At 39.5% G+C, this 26,598-nt stretch overlaps 1 protein-coding gene across 6 annotated transcripts in view; it reads right to left on the bottom strand.

Annotated features, from left to right (window-relative positions):
* RASAL2 (RAS protein activator like 2) overlaps positions 1–26,598 on the bottom strand; it is a 327,762-nt gene that overhangs the window by 60,936 nt on the left and 240,228 nt on the right. For 5 of the 6 annotated variants that reach the window (XM_066361613.1, XM_066361614.1, XM_066361615.1 and 2 more), the window contains one exon: positions 19,089–19,195. In XM_066361613.1, coding sequence (XP_066217710.1) covers positions 19,089–19,195 — 107 coding nt within the window. Of the gene's footprint in view, positions 1–19,088; positions 19,196–19,926; positions 20,005–26,598 lie in introns of those variants that run through there. The other variant, XM_066361617.1, reaches the window with a different exon arrangement.

Below are 26,598 nucleotides of genomic sequence, written 5' to 3'. Positions count from 1 at the left end.
ACAGTGTATTTTCTTCATCCACAGTAGCTCAGATATCAATGGCTGAGATACAGAGAAGGTATGTGACCCAGGTCACTGGGCTGGGAAGGGATGAGCAGAACTTCTAGTCCAGGAACCTGCCTCTGGAACCTCTGCTATTTAACCTCTATACAATGCTCATTTTTCCACATTCTAATTCCTCTAATTTTTCTAATTCTAATACTCTAGGTACTATAGGATAATGTATTTTCCCCATGTAAATTCTATAGGATTTTTATTTTACTTAATTATATAGATAAATCCGACAGGCAAATTTTTCTAAGTAGATTGTCACAATAGTTTTTGTTTGTTTGTTTTGTTTCCTCATACTTTTGAACTGTCATACTGCATTTCTGCTTCTTTGTGGTGCAATGTTCACCACTTGCAAATTGGAGTAAGCCCCGAAGACTGAACTTGGCTATCAGGGCATAATTGGTAACTGGAATAAAATACTGCCAGGAAACCGCACTCCAAAGTCTCAGTGGTGGCGACAGGAGACTCTGACTTGCTGGTGTCCTAGCGTTTCTGCTGTTCCCTTAAGACACGGCGCAGTAAAGGCAGAGAAACATGTCATCACTTTCTGCATAGAACACAGAGATGCGCAGCAGAACCCTGCTTTAACCCTGTCTGATCTTTCATATCAGGGACCACACAAGGGACTGTGCAATTTTAGGTGATTAAGTAATTTTAACAGCAGTTCCTTAAAATGTTACATGACTCACACTCAGGAAATGCCACCTCATCATCAACTAGAAAGGACCCAGGTGAGAACTGTTTACATTCTTGCTTTTTAAATTTTAGTTTAATTAGTAATTAATCTGTGTATTTTGCATAGTTTAGCAGTTTGTGTTATGGACTGTAATTATCCAAGAAGAAGGCCATGTCATATATAAATTATTCCTTTCCTTGATCTCTTAATATAACTTAGGAATTTGTAGATATTCAATAAATGTTGACTAAAATCTAATTGTAGAAAATTAACAGGGAAACAGGAAAAGGAAGGGTAACTGGAAATGCTAAACTCCATTTTCCAATCATCATATATTATTTACTTAAGCTTCCAGTTATTGGAAATCCAGATACGAAGGGAAACTCTAGGAAACAAAAACCACAAACAGATGCAAGGGCACTGCAGTAAACAAGCAGTTTCAGTGTGGGTAATTTCTCCCTTGGGGGGGCTTTCAGGTTTGGAGAGGTGTCCTTGTCGTGCTTGTTTTGCAATTTCAAACACCAAAGGAAATAATACAAAGGTTCTATTATAAATTAAAATTGTTTTCCTAGACCAGAGCTGATACTTCAGAATCTCTGCGTGTGGATCTATCTGCATTTCTGACAAGCATCCAGTAATTCTCTTTTCTTAAGCAAAGTAATTTTTTTTTTTTACAGAGACAGAGAGAGAGTCAGAGAGAGGGATAAATAGGGACAGACAGACAGGAACAGAGAGAGATGAGAAGCATCAATCATCAGTTTTTCGTTGCGACATCTTAGTTGTTCATTAATTGCTTTCTCTTATGTGCCTTGACTTTGGGCCTTCAGCAGACTGAGTAACCCCTTGCTCGAGCCAGCGACCTTGGGTCCAAGCTGGTGAGCTTTGCTCAAACCAGATGAGCCTGCGCTCAAGCTGGTGATCTCGGGGTCTCGAACCTGGATCCTCTGTATCCCAGTCTGACGCTCTATCCACTGCGCCACTGTCTGGTCAGGCCAAAGTAAAACTTTTATTATGAAACTTGTAAACACACACAAAGCAAAAAAATTAAAATATTAACACATACCTTTAATCAGATCTAATGAATGTTAACTTATTAATGTTATCAGATTATACTAAAATATAAAAGTAAAATATGTATAATTATAACAACATAATTAGAATTGTTATAATAATGATATGTTAAAACATATTGCTATGTCAAGATTTGCTGGCCACTGATCTAGGGTACTCTTCCTACCTCAAGGTTTTGTGCCTTAATCACATCTGTAAAAGTCTCTTGCCTTGTAAGACAATGTATTTACAGATTCTGTGTATTAGGCTTTGGACATCTGCTTGAAGGTGGAGTTAAGGTACAGTGACCACCAGAACGAGAAAGTATCTTAAGATTGAAGAACGAAGCAGGCTACTCCTTTAATTATAACAAAGTTTACAGTAGGCTAACTTATTTACAGAAGATTTGGTTGGATTGGACAGACGACCCAGCATTGTGCATAGATTATTCTTTGCTACTAGACAGTGATTACAGTTCATGTTTTATAGTATAGCTGACCTACTAATTGACAGGACAAAGGAAAAAGGACGCAGTACCTGGTAGCCTTATGAAGGATAATTGCTTAGAATTAATGACAACGCCTAGTTTGATACTTATCTTTTTTTTTTCAATTAAGTGAGAGGTGGAGAGGCAGAGACAGGTTCCCGCATGCACCCCAACTGGAATCCACCCAGCAAGCCCTCTACCAGGCAATATTCTGCTTGTCTGGGCTGCTGCTCCACTGCTCAGCAACTGAGCTATTTTAGCTCCTGAGGTGAGGCAATAGAACCATCCTCAGCACCCTTGGCCAACTTTGCTGGAACCATTTGAGCCATGGCCGTGGGAGGGGGAGCAAAAGAGAGAAAGAGAAAGGAGGAGGGATGGAAAAGCAGATAGATGGTCACCTCTTCTGTGTGCCCTGACTAGGAACCAAACCCAGGATTTCCAAACGCTGGGCCAATGCTCTACCGCTGAGCCAACAAGCCAGAGCCAATACTTATCTTGATTGTGATGCCATTCTGGCCATAGATTGACAGGAATCCTTATGGTTAGTTACATTGTATAAGCTTACAGGACACAGCTAATTGTTAAATTTGAGGCTCTGGGGCTGGTTGGCAGTAGTTAGGTCAGAGTTGTCAGCATGGCAAAAGCAGGAATAGAAAGATGAAGTCAGTTTTGTTCAAATTGATATATATATGGGCATTATTCTAGCTTCCATACATAGTTCATAAAATTACTTTGTTATGAGTGGGCATTTAGGTTGTTTCCAATATTTTGCAATTACAAACCCGAACAATGCTGCAAGGAATACTGTGTGCATGTATATTTTCCTGCTGATGGAAGTGTACTTTCAGGAAAGACTGCTGGAAGTGGGCTTGCTGGGTCAAGAGGGAAGTGCACATGGAGCTTTGCCAAAATCCCCTCTAGAAAGGTTGTCCCAGTTTGCATTCTGATCAGTAACATACGAGAATGTCTGTTTCCCAAAGCCTTGCCAACTGACTTTGTTGTCATACTTTATAGTTTTTGCTAGACTAAAACGTGAAACAGTCTCTTCTATTGTTTTAATTTGCATATCTGATTATGAATCTGAACATTATTTTCATATGTTCAAAACAATTTTTATAGTTTCGGAGAATTGCCTATTCATATCTTTTTCATTTTCAATTTTTCTATTGGGTTTTTCAATATTAATTTCTTAGTTTTTTGTTTTTTTCATTTCTTAGTTTTTAATAGTCTTCATATATTGCAAATATTTTCTTCTAGTCAGCTGGCTGTCATTTAACTTTGTGATGATGTTTTCTGCCATGCAACTTTTAAGACATTTTTGCTTCTAGCTTTTCAGTAACCACCATTACAGAAAGTACTTTCCAACATTAGGATTAAAGAAAAATTCACCTATGTTTTCTTCTAGTAGTTGTATCATTTATCTATCTTTTACATTTAGATCCTAATCCATTTTGAGTAAATATGATACCTACACATCTATTTTTTTTTTCTAAATGGCTATGTAATTGTCCTTACATTATTTATTTTGAATACCAACCCCTCAGAAAACCATTCTCCATTTCATAATAGGAGTTAGTCTCTAGCTTCCCATTACCTAAGATCTTTCGTTTGCCCTACTGTTTATTTCTGCCTTGACCAATCATTAGTTCTATGTTCTATTCCTATTTCATGTTCCCTACTGAATCTTACCTCCTGAAGGCAAACACTATCGACCTGACCTCTGTATTTCTTCAATGCTTAGCATGTCATGGGCTAATTATATTTGCAGAATGCTAAAATAGTTAACCTGAATTATTAAGGACAGTTCAATTCACTCAGGAAAGTAGGGAAATATCTAACACATCTGAGGAAAAAAATGTCAAAATTATTTAGAGAAAACTAAATATTGCATTTGAAGAGGAAAAGTTTAGTATCTGGAATATTCACTTCTGTAAGCCACCTTATTTCCTGCTAATGAGATATAAGTTGGTTTTCTTATGACTAGCAGAGACTGCTGACCTTCAGAAAATATGAATATTAAGGGATATGGTGGCTTAAAGGGTTAAAATAAAAATGATGGGTAAAACTAAGAAGAGAACATTCCCCCAAAGTGAGGTCTATTAGTCTACTGGACAGTCTCCCAGGGTTATCACAGGAGCCTGAAAATGCAGCAGGTAATAATGTAACACAAAAAACATTTTTTCATTGTCAGGGGAGATGGACTAGATGAATTTAATTGGAGTTTTCTGTCTCCCATTTTTAGGTCTCTAAGAATAACAGCACCACAGATGAAGGTATGCTTTGGAGTCTGTTCATTATTTAAAAATAAAATAAAATTCTTACTGCCTCTGGTGAAAAAAAAATGCACCTAAAATTCACCTTATGGAAATGGTGAGCAAAAGGTACAAAGTAAAACAATATAATTCCCCTCTACTAATGTTGTTCATGGAAAAGATTTTATTAGGTATATTTTTATAACCTATCAAGGCTATTTCCTAATTATACTACTTCTAAGCCTGCAAACCTTTCTCCATTATAAATTTAGGACTCAAAACACTAACAAATTGGTCCTTAATATATAGTACCTTTCTATCTGTAAACCTCCAAGGACTTTAAAATATGATATTAGTGTAGTAGTTCATTGTCATAAAAGAAGGCCTTATAGGCCTTAGGGGAGGTTGCACAGTTCACTCTTAGTCACACAAGTGAGATGCTAGGTGAACATATGTTTAAAATATGGTTCTTATCACTTTGCCTGTTCTATGTACATTTTTTTTTCTTTGAGAGAGAAAGAGAGAGAGAGGTACAGACGGACAGGAAGGGAGAAAGTTGAGAAGCATCAATTTTTTTTTTCCCCCCCGAAGTTAAAAGTAGAGCGGCCGACAGACTCCCGCATGCGCCTGACCTGGATCCACCTGCCATACCCACTAGAGGGCGATGCTCTGACAATCTGGGGCGCTGCTCCACTGCGGTCGGAGCCATTCTAGCACCTGAGGCAGAGGCCATGGAGCCATCCTCAGTGTTTGGGCCAACTTTGCTCCAATGGAGCCTTGGCTGCGCAAGGGGAAGGCAGAGACAGAGAGGAAGGAGAGGGGAAGGGTGGGGAAGCAGATGGGTGCCTCTCCTGTGTGCCCTGGCCGAGAATCAAACCCGGGACTTCCACACACTGGGCTGATGTTCTACAGCAGAGCCAACCGGCCAGGACCAAGAAGCATCAATTTGTAGTGGCGTTACTTTAGTTGTTCATTGGTTGCTTTTCATATGTGGCTTGACTGAGGGGCTCAAGCCGAGAGAGTGACCCCTTGCTCAAGCCTGAGACCATGGTATCATGTTGGTGATCCCATGCTTAAGTGGTGACCCCATGTTCAAGCTGGATGAGCCTGTGCTCAAGCTGATGACCTTGGGGTTTCAAACCTGGGTCCTCAGCATCCCAGGCTGATGCTCTATCCACTGTGCCACTGGTCAGGCTAGGCACAAATTCTTAAATGCTAAAATATGAACTCCTTGTATTGGTTCTCAGGCATAATTTAAAAAGGCAGGTGACGCAGGCTCTAGATCAGTGTTTTTCTTTTCTTCTTCTTTTTTTTTTATTTTTTTTTATTTTTCCGAAGCTGGAAATGGGGAGAGACAGTCAGACAGACTCCCGCATGTGCCCGACCGGGATCCACCTGGCACGCCCACCAGGAGGCGACGCTCTGCCCACCAGGGGGCAATGCTTTGCCCCTCCAGGGCGTCGCTTTGTTGCGACCAGAGCCACTCCCACCTGGGGCAGAGGCCAAGGAGCCATCCCCAGTGCCCGGGCCATCTTTGCTCCAATGGAGCCTCGCTGCGGGAGACGAAGAGAGAGACAGAGAGGAAGGAGAGGGGGAGGGGTGGAGAAGCAGATGGGCGCTTCTCCTGTGTGCCCTGGCTGGGAATCGAACCCGGGACTTCTGCACGCCAGGCCGACGCTCTACCACTGAGCCAACCAGCCAGGGCCAGATCAGTGTTTTTCAACCAGTGTGCCGCGAGACATGGTCAGGTGTGCTGTGGGGAAATTAAACATGGGTCCTCAAACTACGGCCTGCATGCCGGATACGGGCTGCGGAGGCTATTTATCCAGCCGGCCGCCTGCCGGCTCCATCCAAACATAAACATTCCCCTCACAATCCCTCCAGCTATCAGCGACAGGAAGAGTGGAGGCACAGGGAATGCTCACTGACCAATCACCTTCTAGGATTCATCCCGACCACTAGCGATGAACCAACAGTAGGTCGCCTCTCATCCACACCCAGGAAGGTCCCCGCTCGGGCTGCCGCACATTTGTCATTGTGTGGCCACAGCGAGTAGTTGAAGCTGCTACTCCTCCCCATGGTCCCGATTTCTAATCCTGGTCAGGACTGGAGGTAAATGTTGCCACCACTAGATGAAGCCTCAGCCTCAGCTGGTTATGTCTATCCTAATGGTGTATACAGATATTTGACCTTTTTCTTTTTAAAAGAAGCCCCCGCAGAGGGTGATATACAATGCATCACAATGCAATCTAACTTTAAAGCTAAAGTTTGCTGATCTTCCTTTGGACAGTTTTTGGTTATCTGTTGCCAAGGAGTTCCCCATTCTGGCCAACAAAGCTATTTTGACATTGCTCCAGTTTTCAACCACATATCTATGTGAGCTGAGCTTCTCAAGCTTGACAGCGATAAAAACTAAAAACAGAGAGAGACTGAGAACTGTTGAGGAAGAGCCTCGTGTGTGTTTTTCTACCATTCCTGCCAGGATATCACTTTTGTGTTCATCGAAACAGGCCCAGGTTTCACACTAAGTGAGTATAAATACATTTAGAATCTATATTATTAACTATATGTATAATATGCACTGTGTTAGAGTGTCATTTTGTGTCATTTTGGTAGGTGGTGTGCCCCAGGATTTTGTAAATGTAAAAACTGTGCCGCGGCAGCTCAAAAAAGGTTGAAAATCACTGCTCTAGATCACATGGTCAGAAGAGTACAGCACCTTTTCCATCTATAGGCACCTGATTATTATTTTTTTTTAGTAAAATCCATTTTTATTTTTATTTTTTTAAATTGAATTTTATTAGAGTGACACTGATTAACATAATTGTACAAGTTTCAGGTGTTCAATTCTATAACACATGTCCCTATACTATATTGTGTGTTTACCTCAGCCCAAGTCAGGTCTTTGCACATCGCCACTTATCCCATCCCCCTATAACTTATCCCCCTGACCCCCCCCACCCCCGGGCAGTCACCACACTATTTGCAGGCACTGATTTGAATGGAGCAGTACTCTTGAGTGACAGCAGTCTCACTGACTGCATAAGAGATGAGCTTAGGTAGCTAAGGACAGATCAGTGGGGTTTTGACCTTCCCTTCAGTTGTACTGTACTGCCTTTTTTAAATTTTAACTTCTAAAGACTTGAGAGGCAGACTACATCCATTCCTACACATCCAATTATTTCTTGAGTGAGAAACAAACTAAGATAGTTCCCATGAGTCATTCTTTCTATCATTAATATCTCAGGAATTCCACAGAAGGAAAATTATTTCTTCTTCACATTCCACCCTTAATGTTATTTTACTTAACAGATTAATGTAGACCCTTAAAGAACTGTACACAATGTTCATCATTTAAAACCATCACCTAATGAAGAAGATGCTATGGCGTACAAGGTTAATGTCTCTGCATTGTGCATACCTTGGGTGATCAGCAATAGCATCTATATTGTAAGTGAGTTTTCATAAACAGGGAAGAAAAAGAAAAGGTCAGCACTGGGTTGTAAGATGAATAAGATAAACAATGGTCCTGGTCTTATAGAAGAGTGGTTTCTAATACTGTGCTAACCATCAAATGAGTACAATATTGTTTGGAATGTGTTCCTAAAATTGTTTACCTATAAAATATCAGAATATTCTGATGTATGAATATCAAATATTCAATAACAAAAATTTTTAAAGAGTGAAATTTTTAAAAAATCATTTATTTTTTTCTGCAACATTAATGGATTGCGCTGAGTACCCTATGAGGTCTATACACCCATTCTAGAGACCACCAAGGAGAATATCACAGACCAAGGAAGGCAACTATAAATAATGACCCATAATACAAAAGTATTAGCACTACAATGGATAAGTGCAGACTCCTATGGAAGGACAGAGCAGGTTAAAGCTAATGTGGCCTTGAAGAGGTAGAAAGAAACTAGAGCTGTTTTAAAGGATGAAAATACATTTAGGAAGCATAGAAGGTGGCCATTCTAGGAAGAAATGGACAAAGATAGCAGAGAAAACTTGTTTGGGGAACTCTTGTGTTTGATAAAGAAGAACTCTAAGTTTGGAGGCTTAGAGACCTGGTGGCGATAGGGACACTGGGCATTACAAAGTGAGACTGGAGGGGCAGCCAAAAGTAGACAATGAAATGTCCTCTGTGCTAAGTAAACTTTGGTTTCCATCATCCTGTAAAACAGGAGTTAAAAGCAAAAGCTTTCAGCTGGCAATGGGTGCTTTTTTTTAAGGCAAAGTTAGATCTGTCTGAAGACATTCAAATGGGGGGAAGGAGGAAGGTATAGAAGGAGGAAGGAAGAGAAAGAGGAGAGGAGAAAGAACCCTTTGTGTAAGCCAAACACAACGTCCGAAATGCAGTCATTTCTCTGGGTACGGGGCCATAGAGAGCTACGAAGTTCTTCAAGCAAGGCAGAGTCAAGTGATGCTCGGGTTCAGATTCTGAAGAGGCCATTCCGCACCAGTGTGAATACAGTAAGTGAGGGGGACCTGGAGGCCAGGAGATGAGGTCAACTCTCTGTTGTACTAGATGGGACTGGTTACCGATTTGGAGGGGCTCAGTGTACAATACAAGGACCGTTATTCAAGAAGTAGAAAAACAGTTCTATTAAAGGTACTAAAATAGAAGGCTTCTTCCTTTCTTCAGCAGTCTTTCTCTCTCTCTCTCTCTCTCTCTGTCTACTGTGGTTTGTTTAATTTGCTATTTAATGTCATGCTCCCTTGGGCACAGTGCAAGTGTAGACCTTCCCACTAGGGCCCCACAGCCCGTGACTCAGGATGGGGGTGGTCCGCGGGCTGCCAGGCTGCCTCTTCCAGCCACCAAATCCACCTGCCATGCCCTGGCCTGGGGCAGGGAAGTGGGGCCAGGCCTTCCCCTCTCCACAGCTGTCACTGCAACTCAGTAGGTACCTGCTGGGGATGGGCAAGAGGCCTGCCCCAACTGAGCTGTGGCATCTGGTCACCTGCCAGACATCAGTGAAACTGACAGGCAGAGACCAGGAGGGCCCTGCCAAACCTTTCTCCTGAGATGAGACACCACAGAAAACATATTTTCCTTATGTTTGCGCACCAGGGTCAAGGTCAGAAAGTGACAGGTGTGGCTGGGTATGGCAGAGAGGGAGGAGGCTAGCTGGGCTTGCAGGGCTGGGGTGTGGACAGTGTAGACTCCATCCCAGGAAGGCAGTGGGAGGTGGGGCTGTGCTTTGGTTCCAAGTCCTTGCGCATGCTCGTTGTCCCATGGACTTCACCAACAAAACAGAAATCCAGAGATGACTCATTAAGAATTTTGAGATGGCAGCTGCAGAGAATTAAACTCTGGGAGCAGGCTCTGTGCACTGCACTGGTCTCATGCTCATGAAGCCGGGTCTGGGTCTAGTTCAGGGGAAGAATAACAGGCTGATAATTGAAGTCTCTAAGAGGCAGCCGGGCTGGGAAGGATGAACTTGAAGAGAGACAAAGATCTGATGACAGAATTTGGGAAGAAGGAGAAGAGGATACTATGGCTCTTAAGTTTTTGGCTCTGGGACTGAAGAAATTTGTAGTACTACAAAGTTAGAAGTTCAGGTGGAAAAGAGTTTTGGGGAAAATGCAAGTGAATACAGTTTGAGGTGAGCTGAATTTAAATTACTATGGGACATCAGAACTAAGTGTGAGTATACTACAGAGGACTGTTCAGAAGGAGATTCTCTAAAACAACATCGCTTTCTCTTTCCTGATGTGTTGATCATTAATTTCACTCCTAGACAATAATAAAAAGATCTTTCTAATGTGAAAATCTCAGCATTCTCCCATTAAACCAGCCCGCATATAAAACATCGTATACGAATACAGAGGCAGAGGTGGACTATATACACAATTAAAAGGTCAAACGATTTATATAATAGACACGAACTTATGAGAGAGATTATAAAGTATACAAGATATGAATGAGTTCAGATGAGAAAATTTGCAAATATTAAAAAATACCCCATATATATGACTGTCATAATTTGCCTTTTTTCTTTTAAAACCAAATGTCATGCTTTCTTTGTCTATATGCTTAAGTGAAAATGTATGGAACTATCTTCCTTATAACAGGCAAAATTATGGTAGTTCACATAAAAAATGCAAATATGCAAAATATCAGTAATGAGCACTTAAAAAAAACCTGTAGGAAATAAGCAGCCACTATATAATGGAATTCATATTATTGTCTTTTTTCCTCCCCAAATACATTTTATGTAACCCAATATATTCAAAATATTACCATTTCAATTTGTAATCAATATTACACATCCCATCAAATCCCCCCCTTTAAAGCATACAATTTAGGGGTTTTGCATATTCAAAAAGTTGCATAACCATCACCACAGTCTAATTTCAGAACATTTCATCACTCCAAAAGACATCCTGTACCTATTAGCAGTCACATGCCGTCTCAACCCCTAGCAACCTTAATCTATTTTCTTCTATGGATTTGTCTATTCTGAACATTTCATATAAATAGAATCATACAATATATGTATGGCCTGTTGTGTCTGACTTCACTCATTTAGTTTTCAAGAATCATCCATGTGGTAGCATGAGAAGGCGGTACTTCACTCTTTTTATGGTGGAATAATACTCCATTGTATGGACAGACAATACTTGGTATTGCTGATGAACATTTGGGTTGTGTCTACTTTTGGGCTATTACAACATGCATGTACAGGATTTTGTGTGCACTCATGTTTTCAATTTTCAAGTAGAATTGCTAGGTCATGTGGTAACTCTATGTTTAACCTTTTGAGGGATTGTCAAACTGTTTTCCCAAATGTCTGCACGACTTTACACTCCCTCCAGCAAGATATGAGGGCCCCAATTTCCCCACATCCTCATCTGCACTTATTATTGTCTCTTTCCGATTATAGCCATCCTAGTGTGTACAAAGTGATATCGCACTATGGCTTTGATTTGTATTTCCCTAGTGACTCATGATGTTGATCACCTTTTCATATATCTATTGGCCATTTGCATATCTTCTTTAAAGAAATGTCTATTCAAATCCTTTTGGAGCTTTTTCTCTTAATAGCCACTCAATGGTCTGACAAAAAAATTATAGTAATATCTTAATTATATAAGCTATTTGAAATGAAGTTCATTTAAAATAAAATTAGCAGATGTTTAATATAAAACAAAGCATTTAAAATCCAGTGGCATGGTACTGGCTCTAGCAATAGAATGAAAGGGTCTGGAGGTAGGAAGGGACCTCGATGGCCTTAGCAGTGACCAGCAATGCCTGTACCTTGCTGAGCACAAGAACAGCTGAGAAATACAAAACTGCCTTTCTGGACAGCTAATCCTAGCAAAATCAAGATGTTGGCAAGGGTTCCTTTCTATCTCTCTAGCTTCCCAACTCCTTATGAAAGAGAAAAGCATCTGACACCAGTTATACGTAGTGGCTAATTATATGCTCCCTTAAGCAGGCATTATGCCTTCATAACGTTTACTTCTGAGTGTGAAATGAAAGTTGTTAAGCCTCCAATGGTAGAACAGAAAACAAATATCCGTGCTTTGAGGCAGAGGGACTTAGAGTACACTCCCCATAGGAGTGAGCTGTGAGTCCTTCCCGTCCTCTCTCCCAGACAGCCCTGTCTGCTGGGTGGGGTGGGTTGGACCTGCCACCAGCTAGCACTGCGGCAAACCTATTTCTAGGACTACCCACAGATTGAGGGGGTTTCCATCATTCTCTGAATGTTTCAAGTTTAGAATCACAGCACCAATCCTTGCCACTCCTGCTCCCTTTTCCTCCAGGTATTTTGTCTTTCTCTCTATCCCCCTTAAGGAGTCACAATGAATCTTCTTTTTTCTCTGCTCCAAATTTTATATTTCTAGGATATTTATCATAAAGAGGTCTTAAAATTACACCCTTTCTGATTATGAAATGATTTAAAAGGATAGTTAATATTTAATATCTTCAGGCTATAATTTTTTTTTCTGACATCCCTATGTTTATTACATGATTTTTACCTCTGATAGTAATATTTTGATAGACATATAATATGAATATATTCATATATTATATATTCATACATATATGAATATAAATATACCCTTTATTAAAGTAGGTATCAGCAGGATGATCCTATTATGGATTTTAAGTCCATGTGGATAGTCAGTAAAGAGAAGGAAGAAAAATGGATATAGACTATTAAGCAGTAGAGGATAGAACTTCAAGGGTCCTAGAATATAATAGCAATGAGAATACAAAAACTGAATTCATTAAGTAGCTTGAATGCTATGAATTCAAAAGGACTATTTCAGTCCTGAGACTGAGATTCTCAGGCTGGTCAGAGGTTACTCTGTGCCACAACGAAGCCAATGTTTTGTAAATACAGACTGGTCCCCTGAATTGAAAATGGCAAACACTTAGGAGGGAAAACTAATAGGCAATGCAGCAATCTGTTTATGAGCAATACCAGGCTGGTGAGAAAGTTATCAGACTTGAAGGTACAAAAGAAAGCACTGATGTCTATGGGAAAGATATTGACTAAAATGAGTTCCTAATATTTTAACCAATCATTTTAGACAAATAGTTCCAAACTCTGGGTGCATGTTAGAATCTTCCAGGAAGTTTTTAAAAAAATAAAGATGATCAGGTTCTAGTCCAAAGATTTTCGTTTAACTGGTCTGAGGTGGAAGCTAGGCATTAGTAATGTTTTTGGAGTTCCTTAGGTGATTTTTTTAAGGTATAGTTAAGAGTTGAAATCCACTGGTTTGGACAATGACCACTGTCTGGTCTTTAAGTGAGCATGAAGCTTTCTGACTCTTTTTTTAATTTGGAAAAACAAAGATCTTATTAAGGATTGTATTGATCTTATTGAGGATTCTATTCAAAACAGAGACCAATACCAACTGTGCCTGAAATCTCAAATCTTGAGAAAAGATGTAACACTTCTTTTTACACAGGGATTTAACTTAGTCTACATTTATTATTCTAAAGATTACTCTCTTCTGAAAACTATGCAAAGGTTTCATCTTTTGACAGTCTTTTGTATCTAACACATATCTGATTGGGCATGCTCAGGTGTTCCTGTGACAAGAACACAAGGAGGGTTGCACAGAGAGCAAGCTACTGCTTCAGTTCAGCTATGTTTTCTGGTTGTCTTGGCATATACTTTAGTGCCTGAATTCTTTCAGAGCCAAGCTCAAAGCTAATACAAATGAAGCAGCTGCGACTGCATTGTGCTACGTTCACACGGAGGCCGACTCAGACCATTGTGCTATGGAAATGAGAACACCAACCCAAGCACCTGGCCCGGAACACAGGCAGCTTTCTTTTAGCCAAACTAAACTGATGGCATCGTCTAAGGAGAAATGATTAAATAAATCATAAATATCAATAGTTACTTTATAAGTAGGATATTAAAGGAGGCTGTTCCAAAAACTAAGGCAATGTGAAACAAACACAATTACAAGATGTAATCATTTTCCCTTTCTGAATTAAATTATAAGTACCTAGATAACTTTTCATGAGTTTACTCATTTCTTCCTATTAATAACCCCTGTGATATTTAAATGTAGTTTTAACAATGTACAAAACATAGAATGATTATCTTAAAGGAAAACATATATATGACAATGGTAACAAGTCTACTAGGATGTTAAAAAAAAAGAAAAAATATAGGATCTTTAAAAAAGAGATAAAAACTATTCAAATGATTAAAATTGTTCTTGAAGAATCTAACAGTCAGAACTCAAATCTGCAGAAACATTGTGAGCTTATATATATGTATGACATCTAAAAAGGGCTCAAAGGCCTGATCTGTGGTTGCAGTGAGTGGCTAAAGAGTCGACCTGGAATTGAGAGGTCGCCAGTTCAAATCCCTGGGCTTGCCCGGTCAAGGCACATATGGGAGTTGATGCTTCCTGCTCCTCCTCCATTCTCTCTCTCTCTCTCTCTCTCTCTCTCGATCGCTCTCTCTCCCCTCTTTAAAATGAACAAATAAAATCTTTAAAAAAAAACAACACTAAAATAAATAAATAAAAAAGGGCTCAGAGAAACAGCCACATAAACAAATCATCAATTAAAGAAAATTATCTAGTTTTACTTCCCAATATAAGTAGATAAAGAGTATACACTATATACATAAAATTCCACAGCCCTGAATTCCAAATACAAATTCAAATCTCTTTGTTAAGTAAAAAATATTTCTGCACAGGTACACTACTTATTCCAAATGATCTCTCAGTGGTTATTAAATGGTTTAGCGATCTATTTGACAAGGAGACATCACCAGGAATACCAAAAGAATAAGTGTAAGAGATACTTGATTCTGGCCTTGAGTAATTCATGCATATTTTGTCCATTCACAACTATTTGATAAGTGTCTACTATGTACAAGGTACTGTATGAGGCACTGAGGTAGCAACAAAGATGAGTTAACGAGATATTCATTGTCTAATGAGGAACACAGACCTACAGACAGATACCATTTTTTGATCTGTATTTGGGAATCTGTGTGTGCAGAGGGATGACTTAAGTAATACGCAAATTTTCCACTGCTGGGGTGGTCAGTGCCTCTAATTCCTCCCCCATTATTTAAGGGTCAACAGTAATTACAATTAGAATTAAGGTGAAGAAATACAGGCTTAGAGGAGAGGCAGAACAGTTACCTTGCAAATTGCTGCTTTTTCTTTTGGCTATGATTAAAGTACCAATACATTTAAACGTTCCTAAAAATCAAGTTATTGCCTTAACCTATAGGTTTAGTGTCTATATAAATTCCCCTCTTTCATTCCTTATGTCCTCATTTTTAAACTTGTTGACTCTACTGTCTACCATGGGCTTCCCTGCTATGGGCCCACTGCTATAGTTACTCAGTGGCTCCTTTCTGCTTATCCAGCAGCATCAGCAGGATACAAGCAACTCTCACCCCCTGGCCTCTCCTGGGTCTCCCTGAGGCTAACCCCTGCTGCAGAACTATCAGCAGTGTCAGCTGGTAGCCACAGGTGGGTGCTGGGCTGGCCCTCCACTGAATGATAGCCCCAGCTATCACTGAGTAATGGCAAGAGGAAAAAGAGTCACTTGGGGAAGAGTCGAGTAATTTATCAATATTTCCCAGTATTTATACAAGTTGGTTTAGCTTTTGAGCCAAGACAAATATTTCTTTTTTCCCTCAAATATTTCAATAAACAAATCTCTAATGCTTTAGCAGCCAGCAAAATTTAGTTAAGCTTGATAAACAGACCCACTCAGTCTTGTTCCAACTTATCTTTCCAGCCTCTCTCTTGCCATTAGTGCCTGTATGCTTTTTGATTCCTCCCTCACTGAACCCTTTCCATATTCCCTGAATGTATCAACTACCTTATGGAGTGTGTCTTTCCAAAATGCTGTTCTCTCAGCCTGGAATACTCTCCTACCCTTGTCAATTATTTTCATACAGCCTTTGAATCTCAGATCAAATGATGGCTCCTTGGCAAAGCCTTAGCTTACACAGTGCATTGTTAAAAACCCATGTCACAATGCTTACCTACCTCCTATGAATCTGGTCTCTTGCTACTAGACCAGGGATCGGGAACCTTTTTGGCTGAGAGAGCCATGAACGCCACATATTTTAAAATGTAATTCTGTGAGAGCCATACAACAACCCATGTACGTTAAGCATTATCCAATAAAAATTTGGTGTTGTCCTGGAGGACAGCTGTGATTGGCTCCAGCCACCTGCAACCATGAACATGGTAGGAAATGAATGAATTGTAAATACATGAGAATGTTTTGTATTTTTAACGTTATTATTTTTTTTATTAAAGATTTGTCTGCGAGCCAGATGCAGCCATCAAAAGAGCCACATCTGGCTCGAGAGCCATAGATTCCCAACCCCTGTACTAGACTATAAGTTCTCAGGACATTCTGTGTTCATTTCTGCTTTCCCAGTACCAAGTATAATGCCACGAAAGTATCAATAATTGGTAAATCACCAATACTTTGTCCAAAGTAAGCACTCAATAAGTGTGTCATTGTCAATAATTTCAGTCGAGGCTTGCTAAAATCTATTTCATCTGCTCTGTTCTCTCTAAGCTTGGAAATATCACTAAGAAGAATAAGGCCCTTTCAGGGAGTCCACTACTAGCTGCTTTTTGGGCTCACCTGATGAGTAGTGAATCTGCTGCTAGCCATAGGAAAGACTCCTGCACCCTAGAGCCACAACACTTGTGCTTAAACCTCACTTCTGCCCCTTCAGAAAGTTAACATGGAAATGATCTTCTTTGTGATACTGTAGAAGTAACTTAAAGTCAAGTATCTCAAAGTTTGGTTCCTTTCTGTACTGCTTTCCCATATTCAGAGAGTCTATTGTGATACCAATTACAAAAGTATTTTGTGGTGATCTAAAAATTAGACAAAGCACTACATTTAAGTGATGTAGTCACATTAGCTATTGGTGTTATATGTAAATTTAAAAACTACAGTGTCCTTCCATAGACATCCAAGTACTGCAGTGCCTCATTTAGCCAGCATATTATGGCTTCTCTTAAAAGCACATAAATTATTTATCCAGCATTATCGAGGAACAAGGTACTTCACAAACCAGATTTTTCTAAAAGGTTTTATAAGCATCACACATCTTCGAGATGTTAAATGTTTTCATTGGATATATATTACACAATACCATACAGTTCCATTTCTAAAAAGCCATGCACAATAAATAGAATCATACTTTTTCTTGATGATTCAGGATCATTATTATGAATGTCAATTACTACACTATGTACCATCCATCCTGTGAAACAATGGTACCTTTAAGGGCTATTGATAAATATAAGGCTATTAGCCTTTATCCTAAGTGGATGTAGATTATTTTTATGACTCTGCAACTGGTATGTTCTGATGGTTCTTTTCAAACAATTGTCTAGGTGAGGGCTTGGGAATAGTTGAATTCTCCTGGAGGGCTAAGTGCGTGGGCTCGGGCCCCAGTTGGTTAGGCAAAGGCCTCTTTTTCTCCCTCATTATTTCTAAATTCATGAGGTGGCTGAGACTATCAGGAGACTAACTACTGAGTAAGTGGTCTGTAAGTAGTTTTAGCCTTCATGTATATGCATTATTCATTTATTACTTTTACTTAAGAATAATTTAGTCTTATTATTAAGGCAAACCTTAGATTAGCTGTCACCTTATTATCACCATTCTATTCAGCATGAGTGTATTAAAACTTCAAATTCCAATTCAATTTCTTTTTACCAAATTCTGCATGTGGTTGTTAGTTTCAGCATATTTGATCTCTGTTTCATCAAGAAAATGAGGATGAGAGAGAAAAAATGCTTTCTTCATTCATAAAGTTTTAAAAAGTAGGTATCTATGTCTATGGAATAAAGAAATTTAATAAAAGGCAGGAAAGTTGATATTTTGAAATTCCAGTCACAACTGGGTTAGAATATTAATCCAACATTTGCTTGTGATCTTTAAAAATGAAAAAGTTTGTAAAACTTTAAAAGGCACAGTAATAAATATCCACAAACAACAAGGCACTAAGATATAATAAGGGGAAATCTTGCTCCTTAGGATTAATCCAAAATATACCGTCATTTAAGTAACTTACTAATGAATGTCTACTTATATATCTCAAAATACCAGTTCTACTTAAAAGGTCATCTCAACTTTAAAAAAACAGTATTGAAATAAGTAAACGAAGAATATATTCACTTGGCTGAATTAAAAGAAAATGATCTTTTTTTTTCCATAGAAAAGCCTATTTCTATTTTATACTGGTTACCATTCTATCTACAATAATTACCAACTTTTGCAAATAATTCTCTTCAAGTTTAAAAACAATAAATTTAAATAATATGAGTAAGCTATAAATATATTTTTTTGCTCAATAAACAAAGGAAATGGATGAATTAAAATATTGTTACTCAGAGTTATATCAAAATGGTCCAAACTAGGCCTGCAACTGGTGGTCAGCGAACCTGGCCACTCATAGCCTTTCCAGAAGCATCCCTTTGAATTTGACACTGATTCTCAGTGTAGGGAGTATTTTAAACTAGGATATTTCTTCCAGGGTATTGCTTAAGCACTTAAATGGTTATCTGAAAGATGACTTAAGTAAAGTATAGGCCAGATTCAGTATTGGAACTCATAATTGTTTAAATTCTCTGATAATTTGCTCTATAACTTAATGAGTCTCATCATTCTCCACTTAAGTTCCAGTTCTAGAAAATTAAAAAATATATATATCATAGCCCATCCCTAAAAAAAAAAAATCTCACCAGCATCTTTATAGAATTGTAATAGGTTTTGGCTAGTAACTTGATAAAAAGGCATTCTGCAAAGATTTACACTTTATAGTTCAAAATAATTTGAATTTAATGTATTTAATTATATATTTTGGAGTATCCCGCAAGGAAAAATAAAATTCCCTAAAACCTAATAAACCTGATCCTGAAAGTAGTGGATGTTAATTGCAGTTAATCCATGAAGTCGATAACACTCTCCTTAAACCTCAGTATTATAAAGAAAATCTTCACAAGTGAAATGTTCTATTCCATAGTAACTGTCTCTAACTCTAAGAAAGGAGCAGAGTAGAGCAGTCTCTTAAAGAAGAGGAACACTTACTGGTACTTTGAAAGGTGAGGTATATGCAGTGTCCATGGAGTTGGGCTTCTCTGATGTACTGGTCCCTGAGATACTCCGTCTGCGAGGGGATCTTTCTGCTGGCACCTCTGGAGAAGAAGAAAGAAACAGCATTAAGAACCCAAAATTTAACATATTTCACTAAATTATAAAATTATTGGTTTCTTTTCCCCCAATTTCTCTCTTTATTTCTGTGGTGTTCGAAATATCAAGACACTAGGAGACGGTCCCAGTTAAGAATCTGCTTTAGTGTGACAGTTTATGTCTTATCTGTGCACATATAAAAAGTAATTTCCTCTGAGTTATGATTTTTTATCTGTAAGTCACTTAACATTTGCCTCTCACAGTATATGAATCTACATCTCTATTTGTCAGCAATGAGAGTTAATAGAAATTTTTTATATTTTGTGAATAAAATATAATCTAGTGTTGCTCATGATCTGATGGTGTTTGCACAAAGGTCAAAGTTCAGTTCTGTGCACATCAGATGATTCACCATACTGCAACCAAAGGGCCATGCAAAGCCTGACAGCTGCGGCCAGGAGAAAATCACATATATGCTTATGCAGATATAAAAATAGATCAGCTTCTCCTTGTTCCAGCTGTATGACCTTACCAAGATCTTACTGTGTAATCCTAAATCTGTTCAAACTACCTAACAAGCTTCAGATTTTGCACGTAATATGATAATCTCCTGTTTAATTCTATACTCTACATTAAGATTACATTTAATCTTTTTCATGGTGATATATATATATATATATGCATATATATGCACATACACACGCACACACAGATGATAGATATATACATATTATACCTTTATCACAACTGCTTCCCATCTCCACTTCAACTGACAGACATATAGGAATCCAGCTTCTCAGATAACATTAGATAACCTCAACATGGACAAGGGAAAAAAACACATCCTAAAAAAAGTGTTCTGTGTTATCTTCCAGATCTTAAAAAAACAAGGAGTAAATCGTGACTCCGGAGACTGACACTTTGCTTCCTGCTGTTCTCGCTTTAAAAGACAGATGCGGCTTAAACTTCCATTTCTGGCCTCCCAGCCGGCCCCTGGGATCCGTGCTACTTCCACTTGAGAGAAAGCGTTTTTCTTTCTCTCGCTCCCTCCCTGTGTCTTGCTCTTTCCCCTCCCTCTCTACAGCTTGCAGAGAGAGTAAGTGAGAAAGAAACACAGGACTGCAGCTATTCAATCAATCGCTTCCACTGCACATCCTCATTAGTTATTTTCAGGCTATTAGCAGACACCCAACAATTGCCTTCCCCCCGTTACAGAAATTTTCACTGTATTGCACTACTGTGCAGCAAGAAAACACATTTACTGAAATTTATATTCAGCGAGTGCCAAAAGGACACCATTTTACACAGACCCAGTAATGCACACAAGTCACTCCTGCCTATGAAAATCCCATCGGAAGTGCTTCCTCTATTACTATCTTTGCCTACGGGACTCAGATTTGGTTTTCATGACTAAACATCTCTGTGACATCTTGACTAGTGAGACCAAACTGCAACATTCCTAATGACTGAGAGGTTGACAACAGACTTGTCTTATATGCCTACAGTACAAGAAAGTTCCACACTATTGCTGTTTTACAATCATGACCAATAACTAACTGCGCCTCTCAACTTCTTGCTAACCATCGAGTGGTTAAATGAACCTTAATGTACAAAGTCATTTTCTGAATTAGGCACACACAATTTACTGCACATTTCTTTAAAAGAAAATGGCAGTGTAATTAGCTAAAATTCACGGAATGGCACAAAGCACTGAATTTAAACAAATCAGTTTGTCAAAGCATATTGAACAAGACCTTCAGACTTCAGAAACATTATTAAAGAGTGATTATCGAAGTTAGGGAAGTCTAATGGGGGCAGGCAGGTGGGCTGAGGAAGGTAGAAGATAATGTCATCTCTCCTTTAATAATTACCTATAATTAGAAAGTATAGGAGACCGGATATAACAATAAAATATATTTTAATCTCTGAATAATTGATGCAGGAACAAAATTGGGACAAAAAAAAAGTTCCCGTAGCAAGTATAAAGTGATCTAGTAAATAGTTTTAACTTACAGTGTTCTAATTAACAAAAAATAGAAACTTATTTTCCTGTTTTCTTCCAAACATCTAATTTTAGTTTTCAGGCATATGAAATCATTAAAGAAATATATTTCAATGCTTTTAACTATTTGGAAATTATATTGGCTAAAATGAACAACCATATCTCAAACTCTTAACAAATATGTTATTTATTGCATTTTTTTTCTTTTAGATTCTCTTTCTGTATTATGGGGAGAAAAATCCCACAACTCTGGTGTAGATTAAAGAATGTTACTGGGTTCAAAAGAAGAAATTGAAATTTTCTACAAGGTTGAACAATTGCCCCTAAAGAGGGGAAAGAAAGGATACCTGGTAAATGAAATCAACTAATGTAAGAGGAAGAAGTCATTATTTCTTGACTTTCTCAGGTCCCACAACAATGCAACAATGAGAAAATGCAAAAAAGAGGGGGGGAAGACTTTGAATATGCAGGTTCTTTAGTTCTCAGAAATCCATAATTATTTCAAAGCTGAGAGAAGAACATACACGCCCAGAACCACTGTCCACTTAGAAACAGGGTAGCAGCATCAGCAAGAGCAGAAGGAACAACTTGCTGGGTCAGTCTCAGGCAGGCTGCACAGTACACTGATCCAGCTTGGAAAGCTGCTACTATGTGCTTCGAGTGACATTTCTGCTGAGTGAGACGAAAAATCTATAGTGGTTCCAGTAGGCCAAAATTAGAAAGCTTTCTCCCCTACCCCTTATTCCTGCTACATGCTATTATACTATTTTCACCTGCTATAAAAATTAATGCTCAGTGGTAGAGCGTTGGCCTGGCGTGCAGAAGTCCCGGGTTCGATTCTCGGCCAGGGCACACAGGAGAAGCGCCCATCTGCTTCTCCGCCCCTCCTCCTCTCCTTCCTCTCTGTCTCTCTCTTCCCCTCCCGCAGCCAAGGCTCCATTGGAGCAAAGATGGCCCTGGCGCTGGGATGGCTCCTTGGCCTCTGCCCCAGGCGCTGGAGTGGCTCTGGTCGCAACAGAGCGACGCCCTGGAGGGGCAGAGCATCGCCCCCTGGTGGGCAGAGCGTTGCCCCTGGTGGGCGTGCCGGGTGAATCCCGGTCGGGCGCATGTGGGAGTCTATCTGACTGTCTCTCCCCGTTTCCAGCTTCAGAAAAATACAAAAAAAAAAATTAATGCTCTTTCATAGTCACAATATTTAAGTATAGATATTTTAAAATATGCTTGTTCTCTAAGGATGAGATGTATAATATTGTTTCAGTAGATAAAGGTCTGAAACTTTTGTTCACTTTCTCATCATCTAAAAATAGTATTTTTCATCCTCAGATTGAAAGGCAAAAAAGTTATAAAAAGCCTGATTAAGTTTTAAATTTATCCCATCATTTCCTTGGATAAGCACTGAGATAAGGTGACAACTTATAATAATGAGAGATACCCTCTAATCCAGCCCTACATAGAATGAAGTGCTGAACAAAGAGAACATCTGAGTGCCTTTCCTAGCAGACTATGTGACCTGTGTGAGTCATTCACCTTTCCTGCTCTGCTTCATTAATAACCTGGGTTATTCAGACCAACCAGAGATGAAGACAAGACAAATGAGATCATATGCTTTGAGATAAAATTAGCATTTTGGATGAAAAGAGCTCTCTAAATACAAATTGTAGTAATATAATGTCATGTCCCCAATGTACATATTTTCCTCTTTGTTAATGTGCTTTCTTTGAAAAGTGTGGCAAAGAAATTTACAACTGGACAGCTACAGGGCCAAAGGTACTTTTTTTGGTGGAGGACATGCCTATTCAACAAGCAGAGCTCAACCTTTGCCTTTAGAACCCAATAGTGTGTTCATGGCCTTCAGTTCACTTATCAGGAAGCAAATGCCAAGATGTGTTTCAGGAAGTAAAAGAGGTAAGGCGTGTTAAGGAGATGAAAAGGTATGGTAATTTCACTAGAGTGAATATAGTGAATAGGTAGGCAGTGGCCTTGAGAAGGCGGTGCGAGTCAATACTTAAGAAAGAAAGGAGATCAGCCTTGCAGACTCCTCAGAGAAGACCACTGCATGAAGGGGGAAGTCAATGCAAAGCGTGGGGGTAAAGAGCAGTAGGGATGCCAGCGAGACTAATGCCAGGGAGTGGGGACAAACAGCAGCAGAAAGCTCCTATTCCTAGCTTGCAGGCCCACACGGAAGAGCTTTAGCTTTAGCTTTTTACTCTGAAAGAATAACCACCTGGTGAAATACACTTTACCCAACAGTACAAATCAATAGAAACCCCATGGACATACACTTACTGGCACTTTCTTAATTATTTTCTTTTTAGGATTTTGAATAAAAAATGTGATCGAAATAATTCTGGAAAGTTATATTTGGAGAGTCAAGTGAAATGTTTATCACATGTGCTTGGTAATATGTAAATGTTTAACTGAGGGTTAGGTTCTAAAACCCTCTGAAACATCAAAAGAGAAAGGTATCTGCTATAGAACATCATTATGGCCAACCATCTATAAACATCAAATCAACTACATTTACTATTTGTTTAATCATATTTAACCAAAGTTTGTATATCATCATGTCATATGTGCATATATGTAACAGATAACACAGCCAAAAATGTCAGGAATTCTGTCAATGTCTACCACTTTTAGATTGAGTTACAATAGTTTTTTTTTTTTTTTTTTTTTTTTCCTGAAGCTGGAAACAGGGCGAGACAGTCAGACAGACTCCCGCATGCGCCCGACCGGGATCCACCCGGCACGCCCACCAGGGGCTGTGCTCTGCCCCCCAGGGGGCGATGCTCTGCCCATCCTGGGCGTCGCCATATTGCGACCAGAGCCACTCTAGCGCCTGAGGCAGAGGCCACAGAGCCATACCCAGCGCCCGGGCCATCTTTGCTCCAATGGAGCCTTGGCTGCAGGAGGGGAAGAGAGAGACAGAGAGGAAAGCGCGGCGGAGGGGTGGAGAAGCAAATGGGCGCTTCTCCTATGTGCCCTGGCCGGGAATCGAACCCGGGTCCTCCGCACGCTAGGCCGACGCTCTACCGCTGAGCCAACCGGCCAGGGCAATAGTTTTTTTTTAAAGGTAGATAAAATGGTTCACAAATACTTTTTTTTTTTTTTCTTTCTTTTTTTTTCATTTTTCTGAAGCTGGAAACGGGGAGAGACAGTCAGACAGACTCCCGCATGCGCCCGACCGGGATCCACCCGGCACGCCCACCATGGGGCAACGCTCTGCCCACCAGGGGGCGATGCTCTGCCCATCCTGGGCGTCGCCATATTGTGACCAGAGCCACTCTAGCGCCTGGGGCAGAGGCCACAGAGCCATCCCCAGCGCCCGGGCCATCTTTGCTCCAATGGAGCCTTGGCTGCGGGAGGGGAAGAGAGAGACAGAGAGGAAAGTGTGGCGGAGGGGTGGAGAAGCAAATGAGCGCTTCTCCTGTGTGCCCTGGCCGGGAATCAAACCCGGGTCCTCCGCACGCTAGGCCGACGCTCTACCGCTGAGCCAACCGGCCAGGGCCCACAAATACTTTTTATAAGAGAAAATGATGTACTATAAATGTTATTTAAGCACCTGTTTTGTAAATGAACTATCTAGGGCAGAAATATTTTTATGATAAGTTTAGCTACTATTTAGTGTCTGTGATGTACTAAGCACTGAGTTTCCTATCTGTCTTACTTAGTCCCTGGGACAGCCCCTGAAGTAGCAACAATTTCTTGGATAAGAGTAGAGGCAAATTTAAAAGAAGAGACTGACTTTACCAATGTGAAAGACAATTCAGAAAATTCAACGTGAAAGATGAACAAAATACAGAAAAATATGTATAAAGTTTTAATTTGATGGGCAATGATTTAAAGAATCCAAATATCCTTCTCATAGCAAATTTCTCTAGTTTAACACACCAGAAAAACATTACATGTTCACAGATGCAGTCAGTTTGGCATATATAGTATGTCTAAGTATGTCACATGAATAGCAACCCAAGCCAATTCCTAGTAACTCTGTTGTCCAGAATTATAAAATATAAATGAATGTGAATGGTCTGCCAATTATAATTATTCAGAGGCCCCTTTAGTATTTTTGATATTACCATCAAGAAACATGTGTTCTAATATTCTTAAAAGGGAATTTTTCAGTTCACTTCAAAAACCTTTTTAAAAATCAATAACATTTTAACACAGCATGCTAGAAAATTGAAAACACACCTAACTGTGCTGTGCACCCATTCAAGTCATTGTGCACAGTGTCGCTGTGAATGAGTTGACCTCACTATCATCTATTTTTCTCTTATGTTGTGAAAATGATAACAATAAATAGGAGTGGTTCAAGTTATTAATAAATGAGATAAACAAATAACTTGGCTCTCCACACTGTGAATTCTGAATTAGAAGAATTCTTCTTCCATAGGAGGCACAGAAGACACTGAAGAAATAGAGCAGGAAGGATGGAACAGTATTAGGAAATGAGTTTGTTCCACTCCAATAAAGAGAAATTTTTAATAACAAACAGCAGTATGAAAGTAAAAGGCTTCGTGAAAATAAAGTTTCATTCTTTTTGTTGGTGGACTTCTAAAAGTAATGGAAGCTAAAAGATACAAGTAGAGAAGAATTTTATAAAGGAAAGGGGGTAGGAGCAAAGTGAAGAAAACTACATACTACGATTCTATACTTGCTAACGCCATAGCACTTGGACATTTCATAAACTTCATCCACCTGATTTTCAGTGGGACATTCTACCATATCCCACTTTTACTGTTTTGAAGCCTGCCACTGACAGTCACTGTCACTCAGCTGCTCTGAAATACAAATCCCCAGAGCCACTTTAATTCATCCAATTTGTATCACTTAGAATGCAGTACTTCACTCAAACAAGCAGTCCTTTCAAGTTGCATGCTCTAGACACTTACTTTAATATATACAGATTGGTGCTAAGTACAGAAATGTAGTGAATTCTCAGAAAGCACAGCCATCAGCCTCTCCACCTTTTCTTTACTTCAACAAATTTATTTGTTATTATTATTGTTATAAATTTCTGCTTAATATAATAGAAAGGATTTCTCTCTCATCAAAAAATCTGGATACCCACAAGTATTCCATATTTTCAGCTTAGAGCTTCAAATGATGATGCTGGATGTGATGGTGCAGAATAGTTTTAGGCTAAGAAACAGCTCAGGGTTACATGGTACCATAAGTTTAAAATACAAAACATAATTGGGTCTTGGTGGCAACAACCAGGGATCTTTATGATAAAAACATAAGAATAGCCTGACCAGGTGGTGGCGCAGTGGATAGAGCGTCGGACTGGGATGCGGAAGGACCCAGGTTCGAGACCCCAAGGTCGCCAGCTTGAGCGCGGGCTCATCTGGTTTGAGCAATGAGCTCACCAGCTTAGACCCAAGGTCGCTGGCCCCAGCAGGG

The sequence above is a fragment of the Saccopteryx leptura genome, chromosome 2, assembly GCF_036850995.1.
Source record: "Saccopteryx leptura isolate mSacLep1 chromosome 2, mSacLep1_pri_phased_curated, whole genome shotgun sequence".
Lineage (NCBI taxonomy): Eukaryota > Metazoa > Chordata > Mammalia > Chiroptera > Emballonuridae > Saccopteryx > Saccopteryx leptura.
The sequence above is the reverse complement of the archived record's forward strand: the minus strand, read 5'-3'. Positions and strand labels throughout refer to the sequence as shown.